The 15,408-nt window shown below is 60.0% G+C and overlaps 1 protein-coding gene across 1 annotated transcript in view; it reads left to right on the top strand.

The window, feature by feature from the left end:
• Positions 1-15,408, top strand: part of LOC121273234 (low-density lipoprotein receptor-related protein 1-like) — a 428,870-nt gene that overhangs the window by 229,843 nt on the left and 183,619 nt on the right. The window contains exons 29-31 of the mRNA XM_041180254.1: positions 7,404-7,535; positions 14,022-14,249; positions 14,852-15,026. Of these exons, the coding sequence (XP_041036188.1) occupies positions 7,404-7,535; positions 14,022-14,249; positions 14,852-15,026 (535 nt within the window). The remainder of the gene's footprint in view (positions 1-7,403; positions 7,536-14,021; positions 14,250-14,851; positions 15,027-15,408) is intronic.

Here is a 15,408-nt window from a genome sequence, read left to right as displayed (position 1 = left end):
CAGTGCGGCGCTCCCTGAGCACTGACCCTCCGACAGTGCGGCGCTCCCTCAGCGCTGACCCTCCCACAGTGCGGCGCTCCCTGAGCACTGAACCTCCGACAGTGCGGCGCTCCCTGAGCACTGACCCTCCGACAGTGCAGAGCTCCCTCAGCGCTGACCCTCCGACAGTGCGGCGCTCCCTCAGCGCTGACCCTCCGACAGTGCGGCTCTCCCTCAGCGCTGACCCTCCGACAGTGCGGCACTCCCTCAGCGCTGACCCTCCGACAGTGCGGCTCTCCCTCAGCACTGACCCTCCGACAGTGCGGCACTCCCTCAGCACTGACCCTCCCACAGTGCGGTGCTCCCTCAGCACTGACCCTCCCACAGTGCGGCGCTCCCTCAGCGCTGACCTTCCCACAGTGCGGCACTCCCTCAGCACTGACACTCCGACAGTGCGGCACTCCCTCAGCGCTGACCCTCCGACAGTGCGGCTCTCCCTCAGCACTGACCCTCCGACAGTGCAGAGCTCCCTCAGCGCTGACCCTCCCACAGTGCGGCCCTCCCTCAGCGCTGACCCTCCCACAGTGCGGCTCTCCCTCAGCACTGACCCTCCGACAGTGCAGAGCTCCCTCAGCGCTGACCCTCCGACAGTGCGGCGCTCCCTGAGCACTGAACCTCCGACAGTGCGGCGCTCCCTGAGCACTGACCCTCCGACAGTGCAGAGCTCCCTCAGCGCTGACCCTCCGACAGTGCGGCGCTCCCTCAGCGCTGACCCTCCGACAGTGCGGCTCTCCCTCAGCGCTGACCCTCCGACAGTGCGGCACTCCCTCAGCGCTGACCGTCCGACAGTGCGGCTCTCCCTCAGCACTGACCCTCCGACAGTGCGGCACTCCCTCAGCACTGACCCTCCCACAGTGCGGTGCTCCCTCAGCACTGACCCTCCCACAGTGCGGCGCTCCCTCAGCGCTGACCTTCCCACAGTGCGGCACTCCCTCAGCACTGACACTCCGACAGTGCGGCACTCCCTCAGCGCTGACCCTCCGACAGTGCGGCTCTCCCTCAGCACTGACCCTCCGACAGTGCAGAGCTCCCTCAGCGCTGACCCTCCCACAGTGCGGCCCTCCCTCAGCGCTGACCCTCCGACAGTGCGGCGCTCCCTCAGCGCTGACCCTCCGACAGTGCGGCGCTCCCTCAGCACCGACCCTCCGACAGTGCAGCACTCCCTCAGCGCTGACCCTCCGACAGTGCGGCGCTCCCTCAGCAGTGACCCTCCGACAGTGCGGCGCTCCCTCAGCAGTGACCCTCCGACAATGCGGCTCTCCCTCAGCGCTGACCCTCCGACAGTGCGGCGCTCCCTCAGCAGTGACCCTCCCACAGTGCGGCGCTCCCTCAGCACTGACCCTCCGACAGTGCGGCGCTCCCTCAGCACTGACCCTCCCACAGTGCGGCACTCCCTCAGCACTGACCCTCCGACAGTGCGGCGCTCCCTCAGCACTGACCCTCCCACAGTGCGGCGCTCCCTCAGTGCTCACCTTCCCACAGTGCGGCTCTCCCTCAGCACTGACCCTCCGACAGTGCGGCGCTCCCTCAGCGCTGACCCTCCGACAGTGCGGCGCTCCCTCAGCGCTGACCCTCCGACAGTGCGGCTCTCCCTCAGCGCTGACCCTCCGACAGTGCGGCGCTCCCTCAGCACCGACCCTCCGACAGTGCAGCACTCCCTCAGCGCTGACCCTCCGACAGTGCGGCGCTCCCTCAGCGCTGACCCTCCCACAGTGCGGCGCTCCCTCAGCGCTGACCCTCCCACAGTGCGGCGCTCCCTCAGTACTGGAGTAGACATAGAGAAGATTTTTCCACTTGTGGGGTGAGAGAGACCAGAGCTCGGAAGCCATCAATATATGACAGTCATGAATCAATCCAATCGCGGTAATTCAGGAGAATCTTCTTTACCCAGAGAGCGGGGAGAATGTGGGACTCGCTCCCGCGGGGAGAATGTGGGACTCGCTCCCACGGGGAGTGGGGAGAATGTGGGACTCACTCCCGTGGGGAGAATGTGGGACTCGCTCCCGCGGGGAGAATGTGGGACTCGCTCCCGCGGGGAGAATGTGGGACTCGCTCCCGCGGGGAGAATGTGGGACTCGCTCCCGCGGGGAGAATGTGGGACTCGCTCCCGCGGGGAGAATGTGGGACTCGCTCCCGCGGGGAGAATGTGGGACTCGCTCCCGCGGGGAGAATGTGGGACTCGCTCCCGCGGGGAGAATGTGGGACTCGCTCCCGCGGGGAGAATGTGGGACTCGCTCCCGCGGGGGAGAATGTGGGACTCGCTCCCGCGGGGAGAATGTGGGACTCGCTCCCGCGGGGAGAATGTGGGACTCGCTCCCGCGGGGAGAATGTGGGACTCGCTCCCGCGGGGAGAATGTGGGACTCGCTTCCGCGGGGAGAATGTGGGACTCGCTCCCGCGGGGAGAATGTGGGACTCGCTCCCGCGGGGAGAATGTGGGACTCGCTCCCGCGGGGAGAATGTGGGACTCGCTCCCGCGGGGAGAATGTGGGACTCGCTCCCGCGGGGAGAATGTGGGACTGGCTCCCGCGGGGAGAATGTGGGACTGGCTCCCGCGGGGAGAATGTGGGACTGGCTCCCGCGGGGAGAATGTGGGACAGGCTCCCGCGGGGAGAATGTGGGACTGGCTCCCGCGGGGAGAATGTGGGACTGGCTCCCGCGGGGAGAATGTGGGACTGGCTCCCGCGGGGAGAATGTGGGACTGGCTCCCGCGGGGAGAATGTGGGACTGGCTCCCGCGGGGAGAATGTGGGACTGGCTCCCGCGGGGAGAATGTGGGACTGGCTCCCGCGGGGAGAATGTGGGACTCGCTCCCGCGGGGAGAATGTGGGGCTCGCTCCCGCGGGGAGAATGTGGGATTGGCTCCCGCGGGGAGAACGTGGGACTGGCTCCCGCGGGGAGAATGTGGGATTGGCTCCCGCGGGGAGAATGTGGGATTGGCTCCCGCGGGGAGAATGTGGGGCTCGCTCCCACGGGGAGAATGTGGGACTGGCTCCCGCGGGGAGAATGTGGGACTGGCTCCCGCGGGGAGAATGTGGGACTGGCTCCCGCGGGGAGAATGTGGGACTGGCTCCCGCGGGGAGAATGTGGGACTGGCTCCCGCGGGGAGAATGTGGGACTGGCTCCCGCGGGGAGAATGTGGGACTGGCTCCCGCGGGGAGAATGTGGGACTGGCTCCCGCGGGGAGAATGTGGGACTGGCTCCCGCGGGGAGAATGTGGGACTGGCTCCCGCGGGGAGAATGTGGGACTGGCTCCCGCGGGGAGAATGTGGGACTGGCTCCCGCGGGGAGAATGTGGGACTGGCTCCCATGGGGAGTGGTCGAGGTGAATAGTGGTCGATGTATTGAAGAGGTGGGGGGAAGCTGGATAAACACACGAGGGGGAAAGGAATAGGAGGATATGGTGATGCGTTGGGGGGGGGGAGAAATGAAGTCAGTGGGGGAGCGGGAGGAGTATGGCGTGGAGCAGAAACACCAGCACAGAGCAGATGGGCCGAGTGGCCTGTCCCTGTGCGGTGCGGCTCTGATTCATTCTAACAGGCTTACTGGATCTTCTGCGAGTCCGAGGCCCGGCGGTCGCTGTTTCTCCATCCGGCCGAGTTCCCCAGCTTTGATGTCGTCAGCGCACCATGTCCACGGGGTGGTGCCTGTCCTGTGGGCTCTACGCCCTGGATCCTGTGCCTGGCTCATCGACAAGGCTGCCGGCTGTGTAACGTGTCGTGACAAGGTAGGGCGGTGCTTCCCACAGCCTGGGCTGTCACTCCCTGAGCCTCGGCCCGTCCAGCCACTTTCAAAACCGGCTGCCGGTTGTTCCGCACGCCACGGCCCGCCCATCTCTGTCCCCTCGCCCAGCGGGATCCCTTGCACCGCCCTGTGCCTGGTGTGCACCTCGACATGTCCCTCGACGCTTCACGACAGAAAACGGTTCGTCTTTTGAGGACCGAGAACGTTCTGGAAGAATTTGTGTTTTTTTTTTCCCGGGATGGGTACGTGAATGGCTCTCTCCTGCTGAAGCAGGAGATGACCACCTGCAGGCTGGAGGGTCAGGGAGGGTTGTAGAGCCGCAGCTCCTCGAGGGCAGGGAAGCGAGGCTGGGTCAAGTCCCGAGAGGCAGCGATGAGGAGGAGCAGTGGTCACTTCCCCCCCCCTCCCCCCCACAGCCACCTCGAGGGCAGCATGCGGAAGGGGTGGGGGAGAAGACACTCTGGGTGTGCAGGAAGCATCTCCCTCATTGCCCGACGGGAGCCACCAGCTCCTTTCCCCGCAGGCCGTTATGTGCTGACCAACGCCTGACGGACGTGCGGTCAGAGGTGTTTCTCTGCCACCCCGGTTTCTGTCGGGGTTTATCCCGGTGCTCTACCCTGGGGGGGGGCGGGGGGGTGGGGTACACACCCGAGACTAACATCAACTGCAGCTGGAGGATCATCAGCTCGGTGAAAGACGCTCTTTGGTCTGCCTGAAACCTGTTGGTCTGGTGCTAAGAGTTGTCCCTGACCGCGTGTTGCAGACTGGCACATTCCAAGGTCCAGGACTAGGTGCTGAGGGACGCACTAAAGCTTGGGGCAGCCACCACAAAGGGGTAATGGGGAAGAGTCACTGTCTATGACCTTTCAGCCATAGTGCACCGAGGGGCATGGGAACTGTATAGACCCCCTCGGGCTGTATGACTCAGGCAGAACGTGTAGTGTCAAAGACACTTTAACCACAGAAAATGGTTCATCTTCAAGTTCCAAGAACATTCTGGAAGGATTTGCGTTTTGTTTAAAAGACTTAAAGGGGTTAATGCAGGGACTCTGGTGGCTGCTGCTCCGGGAAAAGGCAGCGTTTTTACAGGAAAAGGTAATCGAGCGGTTTTAAAAGGAGCTGGGAACCTCTTGACCCCGGGCGGACTGTTTACATAAAGGGTCACATGGTGATTTATGGCTTTGAGGGTAGAAAAACACGTGCCTGGGAAATGGGTGTTTATAAAACTGGTTTGGGTTTGGGCTTTGGGGAGAAAACAGGAAGGACCAACCGCTTGAGTAAAGAAGACAGCAGCTCCCGAAGCTCCAGACCCCAGTCCCAAAGCAGAGAGTGAATGGAAGCGGCTCCACGTTCTGAAATTGACTGACTGCGAGTTTTCCTCGAGTCCGCCCAAAAAGTAGCGCAAGAGTCATCGATTGTTTCACAGACCAGCGCTGAGAGACCCACCGTATAACCCGGACACCATTTCAAGGACTCCACCATTATCCTCTTCCCTTGAACCACTGATTTTTAACCTTTTGGCAGAGTTCCTCTTTTTGGTGTCTCTCACTCTCTCTCTCTGTGTCTCCCTCTCTCTCTCTCTGTGTCTCCCTCTCTCTCTCTGTGTCTCCCTCTCTCTCTCTCTCTCTGTCTGTCTCTCTCTCTCTCTCTCTGTGTGTCTTTCTCTTTCTCTGTGTGTCTCTCTCTCTCTGTGTCTCTCTCTCTCTCTGTGTCTCTCTCTCTCTCTGTGTCTCTCTCTCTCTTTGTGTCTCTCTGTGTGTGTCTCTCTGTGTGTGTCTCTCTGTGTGTGTCTCTCTGTGTGTGTCTCTCTGTGTGTGTCTCTCTGTGTGTGTCTCTCTGTGTGTGTCTCTCTCTCTCTGTCTGTGTCTCTCTCTCTCTTGTCTGTGTCTCTCTCTCTCTCTGTCTGTGTCTCTCCCTCTCTCTGTCTGTGTCTCTCTCTCTCTCTGTCTGTGTCTCTCTCTCTCTGTCTGTGTCTCTCTCTCTCTGTCTGTGTCTCTCTGTCTCTCTGTCTGTGTCTCTCTGTCTCTCTGTGTGTGTCTCTCTGTCTCTCTGTGTGTGTCTCTCTGTCTCCCTCTCTGTGTGTCTGGGTCTGTGTTTGTGTGTGTGTGTGTTAGGGTATTTGGGAAGAGTAATTATTACACTTGCAGTTTTTTTTTGATTCATTCATGGGATGTGGGTGTCGCTGGGCTGGGCCAATGTTTATTGCCCATCCCTAATTGCCCCTTGAGAAGGTGGGGGGGTGAGCTGTCTTCTTGAACCGCTGCAGTCCCCGTGTGGTGTAGGTACACCCACAGCGCTGTTAGGGAGGGAGTTCCAGGATTTTGTCCGTGTGGTGTAGGTACACCCACAGCGCTGTTAGGGAGGGAGTTCCAGGATTTTGTCCCCGTGTGGTGTAGGTACACCCACGGCGCTGTTAGGGAGGGAGTTCCAGGATTTTGTCCGTGTGGTGTAGGTACACCCACGGCGCTGTTAGGGAGGGAGTTCCAGGATTTTGTCCGTGTGGTGTAGGTACACCCACGGCGCTGTTACGGAGGGAGTTCCAGGATTTTGTCCCGTGTGGTGTAGGTACACCCACGGTGCTGTTAGGGAGGGAGTTCCAGGATTTTGTCCGTGTGGTGTAGGTACACCCACAGCGCTGTTAGGGAGGGAGTTCCAGGATTTTGACCCGGCGACAGTGAAGGAATGGCCGATATATTCCCAAGTCGGGATGGTGAGTGGCTCGGAGGGGGATCTTGCAGGTGGTGGTGTTCCCCATGTGTCTGCCGCCCTCGTCCTTCTAGGCGGTAGAGGTGGTGGGTTTGGGCGGCGCTGTCGAAGGAGCCCTTGGCGAGTTGCTGCAGTGCATCTTGTAGATGGTACACACACTGCTGCCCCTGTGCGTCGGTGGTGGTGGTGGAGGGAGTGAATGTTTGTGGATGGGGTGCCCCATCGAGCGGGGGGCTGCTTTGTTCTGGCCGGTGTCGAGTTTCTCGAGTGTTGTGGGAGCCGCACTCATCCAGTCGAGTGGGGAGTGTCCCATCACACTCCTGATTTGTGGCTTGTAGATGGTGGACAGGCTTTTTTGCGGGGGGGGGGTCAGGAGGTGAGAGACTCTCCGCAGGATTCCCAGCCTCTGACCTGCTCTTGTAGCCACAGTGTTCATATGTCTGGTCCCAGTTCAGTTTCTGGTCAATGCTAACCCCCAGGATGGTGATAGTGGGGGGGAATTCAGCGATGGTGATGCCATTGAACGTCAAGGGCAGGGTAAGGGCATCCATATATGACGGTCACTAATAAATCCTGTAGGGTAATTAAGAGGAAGCACTGCACCCAGCGAGCGTTTGAGAGTCGGGCGTTGACTGATAACCTTCCTGCGTAGGCCCGGGGAAGTTTCCTCGGGTCAACAGTTGCTGTGTAAATGTGGCTAGAGCGCCATCTCTGGTGGCAGGGCGGTAATTGCAGCGTGACCTGTTGACATAGCTATTTACTGTGTTTAAGAAGCGAAGGCAAGCGGCTGCACGGCCTTAGACGCATCTTCCAGCCGTCTGCCCGTACCCTGTCTTGAAGCCCTATTCCCCTCGTCGGCCTGCCCGGTCTCCTGAAGGTGCTGACTCTTGCTCTCCGCGCTGTGTTTCACTCTGCAGCCCCGAACCCCTGTGCTGCCAACGGTGGAAAGGGGGCCTGCTCTCACCTCTGCCTCATCAACTACAATGCCACTCCGTCCTGTGCCTGCCCCCACCTGATGAAGCTGGCCGAGGATAAGAAGACCTGTTTCGGTGAGTACTCTCCGCTGATCCGAGAGCGCGGGGGATTACAGAGGTAGGGAGGGTTGTAGGGGTTTGGAGGAGGTTACAGAGATAGGGAGGGGTGTATGGGCTGGAGGAGGTTACAGAGATAGGGATGGGTGTAGGGACTGGAGAAGGTTACAGAGATAGGGTGGGTTGTAGGGGACTGGAGGAGGTTACGGAGATAGGGAGGGTTGTAGGGGTTGGAGGAGGTTACAAAGATATGGAGGGGTGTAGGGGCTGGAGGAGGTTACAGAGATAGGGAGGGTTGTAGGGAGCTGGAAGAGGTTACAGAGATAGGGAAGAGTGTAGGGGGCTGGAGGAGGTTACAGAGATAGGGAGGGGTGTAGGGACTGGAGGAGGTTACAGAGATAGGGAGGGGTGTAGGGGCTGAAGGAGGTTACAGAGATAGGGAGGGTTGTAGGGGGTTGGAGGAGGTTACAGAGATAGGAAGGGTTGTAGGGGGCTGGAGGACGTTACAGAGATAGGGAGGGTTGTAGGGGCTGGAGGAGGTTACAGAGATAGGGAGGGGTGTAGGGGCTGGAGGAGGTTACAGAGATACGGAGGGTTGTAGGGGCTGGAGGAGGTTACAGAGATAGCGAGGGTTGTAGAGGTTAGAGACAGGGAGGGTTGTAGAGGTTAGAGACAGGGAGGGTTGTAGAGGTTAGAGACAGGGAGCGTTGTAGAGGTTAGAGACAGGGAGGGTTGTAGAGGTTAGAGACAGGGAGGGTTGTAGAGGTTAGAGACAGGGAGGGTTGTAGAGGTTAGAGACAGGGAGGGTTGTAGAGGTTAGAGACAGGGAGGGTTGTAGAGGTTAGAGACAGGGAGGGTTGTAGAGGTTAGAGACAGGGAGGGTTGTAGAGGTTAGAGACAGGGAGGGTTGTAGAGGTTAGAGACAGGGAGGGTTGTAGAGGTTAGAGACAGGGAGGGTTGTAGAGGTTAGAGACAGGGAGGGTTGTAGAGGTTAGAGACAGGGAGGGTTGTAGAGGTTAGAGACAGGGAGGGTTGTAGAGGTTGGAGACAGGGAGGGTTGTAGGGGCTGGAGACAGGGAGGGTTGTAGGGGCTGGAGACAGGGAGGGTTGTAGGGGCTGGAGACAGGGAGGGTTGTAGGGGCTGGAGACAGGGAGGGTTGTAGGGGCTGGAGACAGGGAGGGTTGTAGGGGCTGGAGACAGGGAGGGTTGTAGGGGCTGGAGACAGGGAGGGTTGTAGGGGCTGGAGACAGGGAGGGTTGTAGGGGCTGGAGACAGGGAGGGTTGTAGGGGCTGGAGACAGGGAGGGTTGTAGGGGCTGGAGACAGGGAGGGTTGTAGGGGCTGGAGACAGGGAGGGTTGTAGGGGCTGGAGACAGGGAGGGTTGTAGGGGCTGGAGACAGGGAGGGTTGTAGGGGCTGGAGACAGGGAGGGTTGTAGGGGCTGGAGACAGGGAGGGTTGTAGGGGCTGGAGACAGGGAGGGTTGTAGGGGCTGGAGACAGGGAGGGTTGTAGGGGCTGGAGACAGGGAGGGTTGTAGGGGCTGGAGACAGGGAGGGTGGTAGAGGTTAGAGACAGGGAGGGTGGTAGAGGTTAGAGACAGGGAGGGTGGTAGAGGTTAGAGACAGGGAGGGTGGTAGAGGTTAGAGACAGGGAGGGTGGTAGAGGTTAGAGACAGGGAGGGTGTAGAGGTTAGAGACAGGGAGGGTGGTAGAGGTTAGAGACAGGGAGGGTGGTAGAGGTTAGAGACAGGGAGGGTGTAGAGGTTAGAGACAGGGAGGGTGGTAGAGGTTAGAGACAGGGAGGGTGGTAGAGGTTAGAGACAGGGAGGGTGGTAGAGGTTAGAGACAGGGAGGGTGGTAGAGGTTAGAGACAGGGAGGGTGGTAGAGGTTAGAGACAGGGAGGGTGGTAGAGGTTAGAGACAGGGAGGGTGGTAGAGGTTAGAGACAGGGAGGGTGGTAGAGGTTTAGAGACAGGGAGGTGGTAGAGGTTAGAGACAGGAGGGTGGTAGAGGTTAGAGACAGGGAGGGTGGTAGAGGTTAGAGACAGGGAGGGTGGTAGAGGTTAGAGACAGGGAGGGTGGTAGAGGTTAGAGACAGGGAGGGTGGTAGAGGTTAGAGACAGGGAGGGTGGTAGAGGTTAGAGACAGGGAGGGTGGTAGAGGTTAGAGACAGGGAGGGTGGTAGAGGTTAGAGACAGGGAGGGTGGTAGAGGTTAGAGACAGGGAGGGTGGTAGAGGTTAGAGACAGGGAGGGTGGTAGAGGTTAGAGACAGGGAGGGTGGTAGAGGTTAGAGACAGGGAGGGTGGTAGAGGTTAGAGACAGGGAGGGTGGTAGAGGTTAGAGACAGGGAGGGTGGTAGAGGTTAGAGACAGGGAGGGTGGTAGAGGTTAGAGACAGGGAGGGTGGTAGAGGTTAGAGACAGGGAGGGTGGTAGAGGTTAGAGACAGGGAGGGTGGTAGAGGTTAGAGACTGGGAGGGTGGTAGAGGTTAGAGACTGGGAGGGTGGTAGAGGTTAGAGACTGGGAGGGTGGTAGAGGTTAGAGACTGGGAGGGTGGTAGAGGTTAGAGACTGGGAGGGTGGTAGAGGTTAGAGACTGGGAGGGTGGTAGAGGTTAGAGACTGGGAGGGTGGTAGAGGTTAGAGACTGGGAGGGTGTAGAGGTTAGAGACTGGGAGGGTGGTAGAGGTTAGAGACTGGGAGGGTGGTAGAGGTTAGAGACTGGGAGGGTGGTAGAGGTTAGAGACTGGGAGGGTGGTAGAGGTTAGAGACTGGGAGGGTGGTAGAGGTTAGAGACTGGGAGGGTGGTAGAGGTTAGAGACTGGGAGGGTGGTAGAGGTTTAGAGACTGGGAGGGTGGTAGAGGTTAGAGACTGGGAGGGTGGTAGAGGTTAGAGACTGGGAGGGTGGTAGAGGTTAGAGACTGGGAGGGTGGTAGAGGTTAGAGACTGGGAGGGTGGTAGAGGTTAGAGACTGGGAGGGTGGTAGAGGTTAGAGACTGGGAGGGTGGTAGAGGTTAGAGACTGGGAGGGTGGTAGAGGTTAGAGACTGGGAGGTGGTAGGGGTTAGAGACTGGGAGGGTGTAGGGGTTAGAGACTGGGAGGGTGTAGGGTTTGGAGACAGGGAGGGTGGTAGACGTTGGAGTCAGGGAGGGGTGGTAGAGGTTGGAGACAGGGAGTGTGGTAGAGGTTTGAGACAGGGAGGGTGTAGAGGTTAGAGACAGGGAGGGTGGTAGAGGTTAGAGACAGGGAGGGTGGTAGAGGTTAGAGACTGGGAGGGTGGTAGAGGTTAGAGACAGGGAGGGTGGTAGAGGTTAGAGACAGGGAGGGTGGTAGAGGTTAGAGGACAGGGAGGGTGGTAGAGTTAGAGACAGGGGAGGGTGGTAGAGGTTAGAGACAGGGAGGGTGGTAGAGGTTAGAGACAGGGAGGGTGGTAGAGGTTAGAGACAGGGAGGGTGGTAGAGGTAGAGACAGGGAGGGTGGTAGAGGTTAGAGACAGGGAGGGTGGTAGAGTTAGAGACAGGGAGGGTGGTAGAGGTTAGAGACAGGGGAGGGTGTAGAGGTTAGAGACAGGGAGGGTGGTAGAGGTTAGAGACAGGGAGGGTGGTAGAGGTTAGAGACAGGGAGGGTGGTAGAGGTTAGAGACAGGGAGGGTGGTAGAGGTTAGAGACAGGGAGGGTGGTAGAGGTTAGAGACAGGGAGGGTGGTAGAGGTTAGAGACAGGGAGGGTGGTAGAGGTTAGAGACAGGGAGGGTGGTAGAGGTTAGAGACAGGAGGGTGGTAGAGGTTAGAGACAGGGAGGGTGTAGAGGTTAAGACAGGGAGGGTGGTAGAGGTTAGAGACAGGGAGGGTGGTAGAGGTTAGAGACAGGGAGGGTGGTAGAGGTTAGAGACAGGGAGGGTGGTAGAGGTTAGAGACAGGGAGGGTGGTAGAGGTTAGAGACAGGGAGGGTGGTAGAGGTTAGAGACAGGGAGGGTGGTAGAGGTTAGAGACAGGGAGGGTGGTAGAGGTTAGAGACAGGGAGGGTGGTAGAGGTTAGAGACAGGGAGGGTGGTAGAGGTTAGAGACAGGGAGGGTGGTAGAGGTTAGAGACAGGAGGGTGGTAGAGGTTAGAGACAGGGAGGGTGGTAGAGGTTAGAGACAGGGAGGGTGGTAGAGGTTAGAGACAGGGAGGGTGGTAGAGGTTAGAGACAGGGAGGGTGGTAGAGGTTAGAGACAGGGAGGGTGGTAGAGGTTAGAGACAGGAGGGTGGTAGAGGTTAGAGACTGGAGGGTGGTAGAGGTTAGAGACTGGGAGGGTGGTAGAGGTTAGAGACTGGGAGGGTGGTAGAGGTTAGAGACTGGAGGGTGGTAGAGGTTAGAGACTGGGAGGGTGGTAGAGGTTAGAGACTGGGAGGGTGGTAGAGGTTAGAGACTGGGAGGGTGGTAGAGGTTAGAGACTGGGAGGGTGGTAGAGGTTAGAGACTGGGAGGGTGTAGAGGTTAGAGACTGGGAGGGTGTAGAGGTTAGAGACTGGGAGGGTGGTAGAGGTTAGAGACTGGGAGGGTGGTAGAGGTTAGAGACTGGGAGGGTGGTAGAGGTTAGAGACTGGGAGGGTGGTAGAGGTTAGAGACTGGGAGGGTGGTAGAGGTTAGAGACTGGGAGGGTGGTAGAGGTTAGAGACTGGGAGGGTGGTAGAGGTTAGAGACTGGGAGGGTGGTAGAGGTTAGAGACTGGGAGGGTGGTAGAGGTTAGAGACTGGGAGGGTGGTAGGGGTTAGAGACTGGGAGGGTGGTAGGGTTTGGAGACAGGGAGGGTGGTAGACGTTGGAGTCAGGGAGGGTGGTAGAGGTTGGAGACAGGGAGTGTGGTAGAGGTTGGAGACAGGGAGGGTTGTAGGGGTTGGAGACAGGGAGGGTTGTAGGGGTTGGAGACAGGGAGGGTTGTAGGGGTTGGAGACGGGGAGGGTTGTAGGGGTTGGAGACGGGGAGGGTTGTAGGGGTTGGAGACAGGGAGGGTTGTAGGGGTTGGAGACAGGGAGGGTTGTAGGGGTTGGAGACAGGGAGGGTTGTAGGGGTTGGAGACAGGGAGGGTTGTAGGGGTTGGAGACAGGGAGGGTTGTAGGGGTTGGAGACAGGGAGGGTTGTAGGGGTTGGAGACAGGGAGGGTTGTAGGGGTTGGAGACAGGGAGGGTTGTAGGGTTGGAGACAGGGAGGGTTGTAGGGGGTTGGAGACAGGGAGGGTTGTAGGGGTTGGAGACAGGGAGGGTTGTAGGGGTTGGAGACAGGGAGGGTTGTAGGGGTTGGAGACAGGGAGGGTTGTAGGGGTTGGAGACAGGGAGGGTTGTAGGGGTTGGAGACAGGGAGGGTTGTAGGGGTTGGAGACAGGGAGGGTTGTAGGGGTTGGAGACAGGGAGGGTTGTAGGGGTTGGAGACAGGGAGGGTTGTAGGGGTTGGAGACGGAGGGTTGTAGGGGTTGGAGACAGGGAGGGTTGTAGGGGTTGGAGACAGGGAGGGTTGTAGGGGTTGGAGACAGGGAGGGTTGTAGGGGTTGGAGACAGGGAGGGTTGTAGGGGCTGGAGACAGGGAGGGTTGTAGGGGCTGGAGACAGGGAGGGTTGTAGGGGCTGGAGACAGGGAGGGTTGTAGGGGCTGGAGACAGGGAGGGTTGTAGGGGCTGGAGACAGGGAGGGTTGTAGGGGCTGGAGACAGGGAGGGTTGTAGGGGCTGGAGACAGGGAGGGTTGTAGGGGCTGGAGACAGGGAGGGTTGTAGGGGCTGGAGACAGGGAGGGTTGTAGGGGCTGGAGACAGGGAGGGTTGTAGGGGCTGGAGACAGGGAGGGTTGTAGGGGCTGGAGACAGGGAGGGTTGTAGGGGCTGGAGACAGGGAGGGTTGTAGGGGCTGGAGACAGGGAGGGTTGTAGGGGCTGGAGACAGGGAGGGTTGTAGGGGCTGGAGACAGGGAGGGTTGTAGGGGCTGGAGACAGGGAGGGTTGTAGGGGCTGGAGACAGGGAGGGTTGTAGGGGCTGGAGACAGGGAGGGTTGTAGGGGCTGGAGACAGGGAGGGTTGTAGGGGCTGGAGACAGGGAGGGTTGTAGGGGCTGGAGACAGGGAGGGTTGTAGGGGCTGGAGACAGGGAGGGTTGTAGGGGCTGGAGACAGGGAGGGTTGTAGGGGCTGGAGACAGGGAGGGGTTGTAGGGGCTGGAGACAGGGAGGGTTGTAGGGGCTGGAGACAGGGAGGGTTGTAGGGGCTGGAGACAGGGAGGGTTGTAGGGGCTGGAGACAGGGAGGGTTGTAGGGGCTGGAGACAGGGAGGGTTGTAGGGGCTGGAGACAGGGAGGGTTGTAGGGGCTGGAGACAGGGAGGGTTGTAGGGGCTGGAGGAGGATACAGAGATAGGGAGGGTTCTAGAGGTTACAGAGACAGGGAGGGGGCCATGAGGAGGTGTCTGAGAATTGTTAACGTCAGTGAGCGGGTCTTCCTCTCTCTCAGCGAGTCGAACTTTTAAACTCTTTGCTTGTCTGGGTTTCAGAGTTTAAGAAGTTCCTTCTGTACGCACGGCAGCTGGAAATCCGCGGTGTGGACATAGACAACCCTTACTACAACTTCATCATCTCCTTCACCGTCCCCGACATCGATAACGTCACTGTGGTGGACTACGATGCTGTCGAGAGGCGGATTTACTGGTCCGATGTCAGGACGCAAACCATCAAACGGGCTTTTATCAACGGCACTGGAGTGGAGACAGTGGTCTCGGCAGGTCAGTGCTGTCAGGGGCCTGAATCCAGAATCCCGCTGGGCCAGCGCTGAGGGAGCGCCACACTGTCGGAGGGTCAGCGCTGAGGGAGCGCCGCACTGTGGGAGGGTCAGCGCCGAGGGAGCGCCGCACTGTGGGAGTGTCAGTGCTGAGGGAGCGCCGCACTGTCGGAGGGTCAGCGCAGAGGGAGTGCTGCACTGTCGGAGGGTCAGCGCTGAGGGAGCGCCGCGCTGTCAGAGGGTCAGCGCTGAGGGAGCGCCGCGCTGTCAGAGGGTCAGCGCAGAGGGAGTGCTGCACTGTCGGAGGGTCAGTGCTGAGGGAGCGCTGCACTGTTGGAGGGTCAGTGCTGAGGGAGTGCTGCACTGTCGGAGGGTCAGCGCTGAGTGAGCGCCGCGCTGTCGGAGGGTCAGCGCTGAGGGAGAGCCGCAATGTGGGAGAGTCAGTGCTGAATGAGTGCCGCACTGTCGGAGGGTCAGCGCCGAGGGAGTTTGTTGTGCATTAAACACTATAAGAGTGAGCACTGATCACAGAGGGCCTCAGGGTCACGCTTGTCCTCTCACTAACTTCCCCTCTCTCCCTCCCATTCCCCTCCCCCACCCCCGCAGACCTTCCGAACGCTCACGGGCTCGCTGTCGACTGGGTGTCGAGGAACCTCTTCTGGACCAGCTACGACACCAACAAGAAACAGATCAACGTGGCCCGGCTGGACGGTTCCTTCAAGAATGCGGTGATCCAGGGTCTGGACAAACCCCACTGCCTGGTGCTGCACCCGCTGCGAGGGTAAGGGCTCCCCCCCCACCCCGGCCCCTCTCCCTGGCTGGAGGTGATCCCAGGAGGGTGTGACCCACCACCACCCTCGGGCTGACCACTTCACCTGTTAGAGCGTCTGCCAGGAGAACCATAATCTCACCCACACACGCGCGCAGACACACCCACGCGCGCATGCAGACACACCCACACGCGCATGCAGACACACCCACACGCGCCCGCGCAGACGCACCCACACGCGCCCGCGCAGACGCACCCACACGCGCCCGCGCAGACGCACCCACACGCGCCTGCGCAGACGCACCCACACGCGCCCGCGCAGACGCACCCACACGCGCCCGCGCAGACGCACCCACACGCGCCCGCGCAGACGCACCCACACGCGCCCGCGCAG

This window comes from Carcharodon carcharias, chromosome X, assembly GCF_017639515.1.
Source record: "Carcharodon carcharias isolate sCarCar2 chromosome X, sCarCar2.pri, whole genome shotgun sequence".
Lineage (NCBI taxonomy): Eukaryota > Metazoa > Chordata > Chondrichthyes > Lamniformes > Lamnidae > Carcharodon > Carcharodon carcharias.
This window is presented reverse-complemented; position numbering and strand designations above follow the sequence as displayed.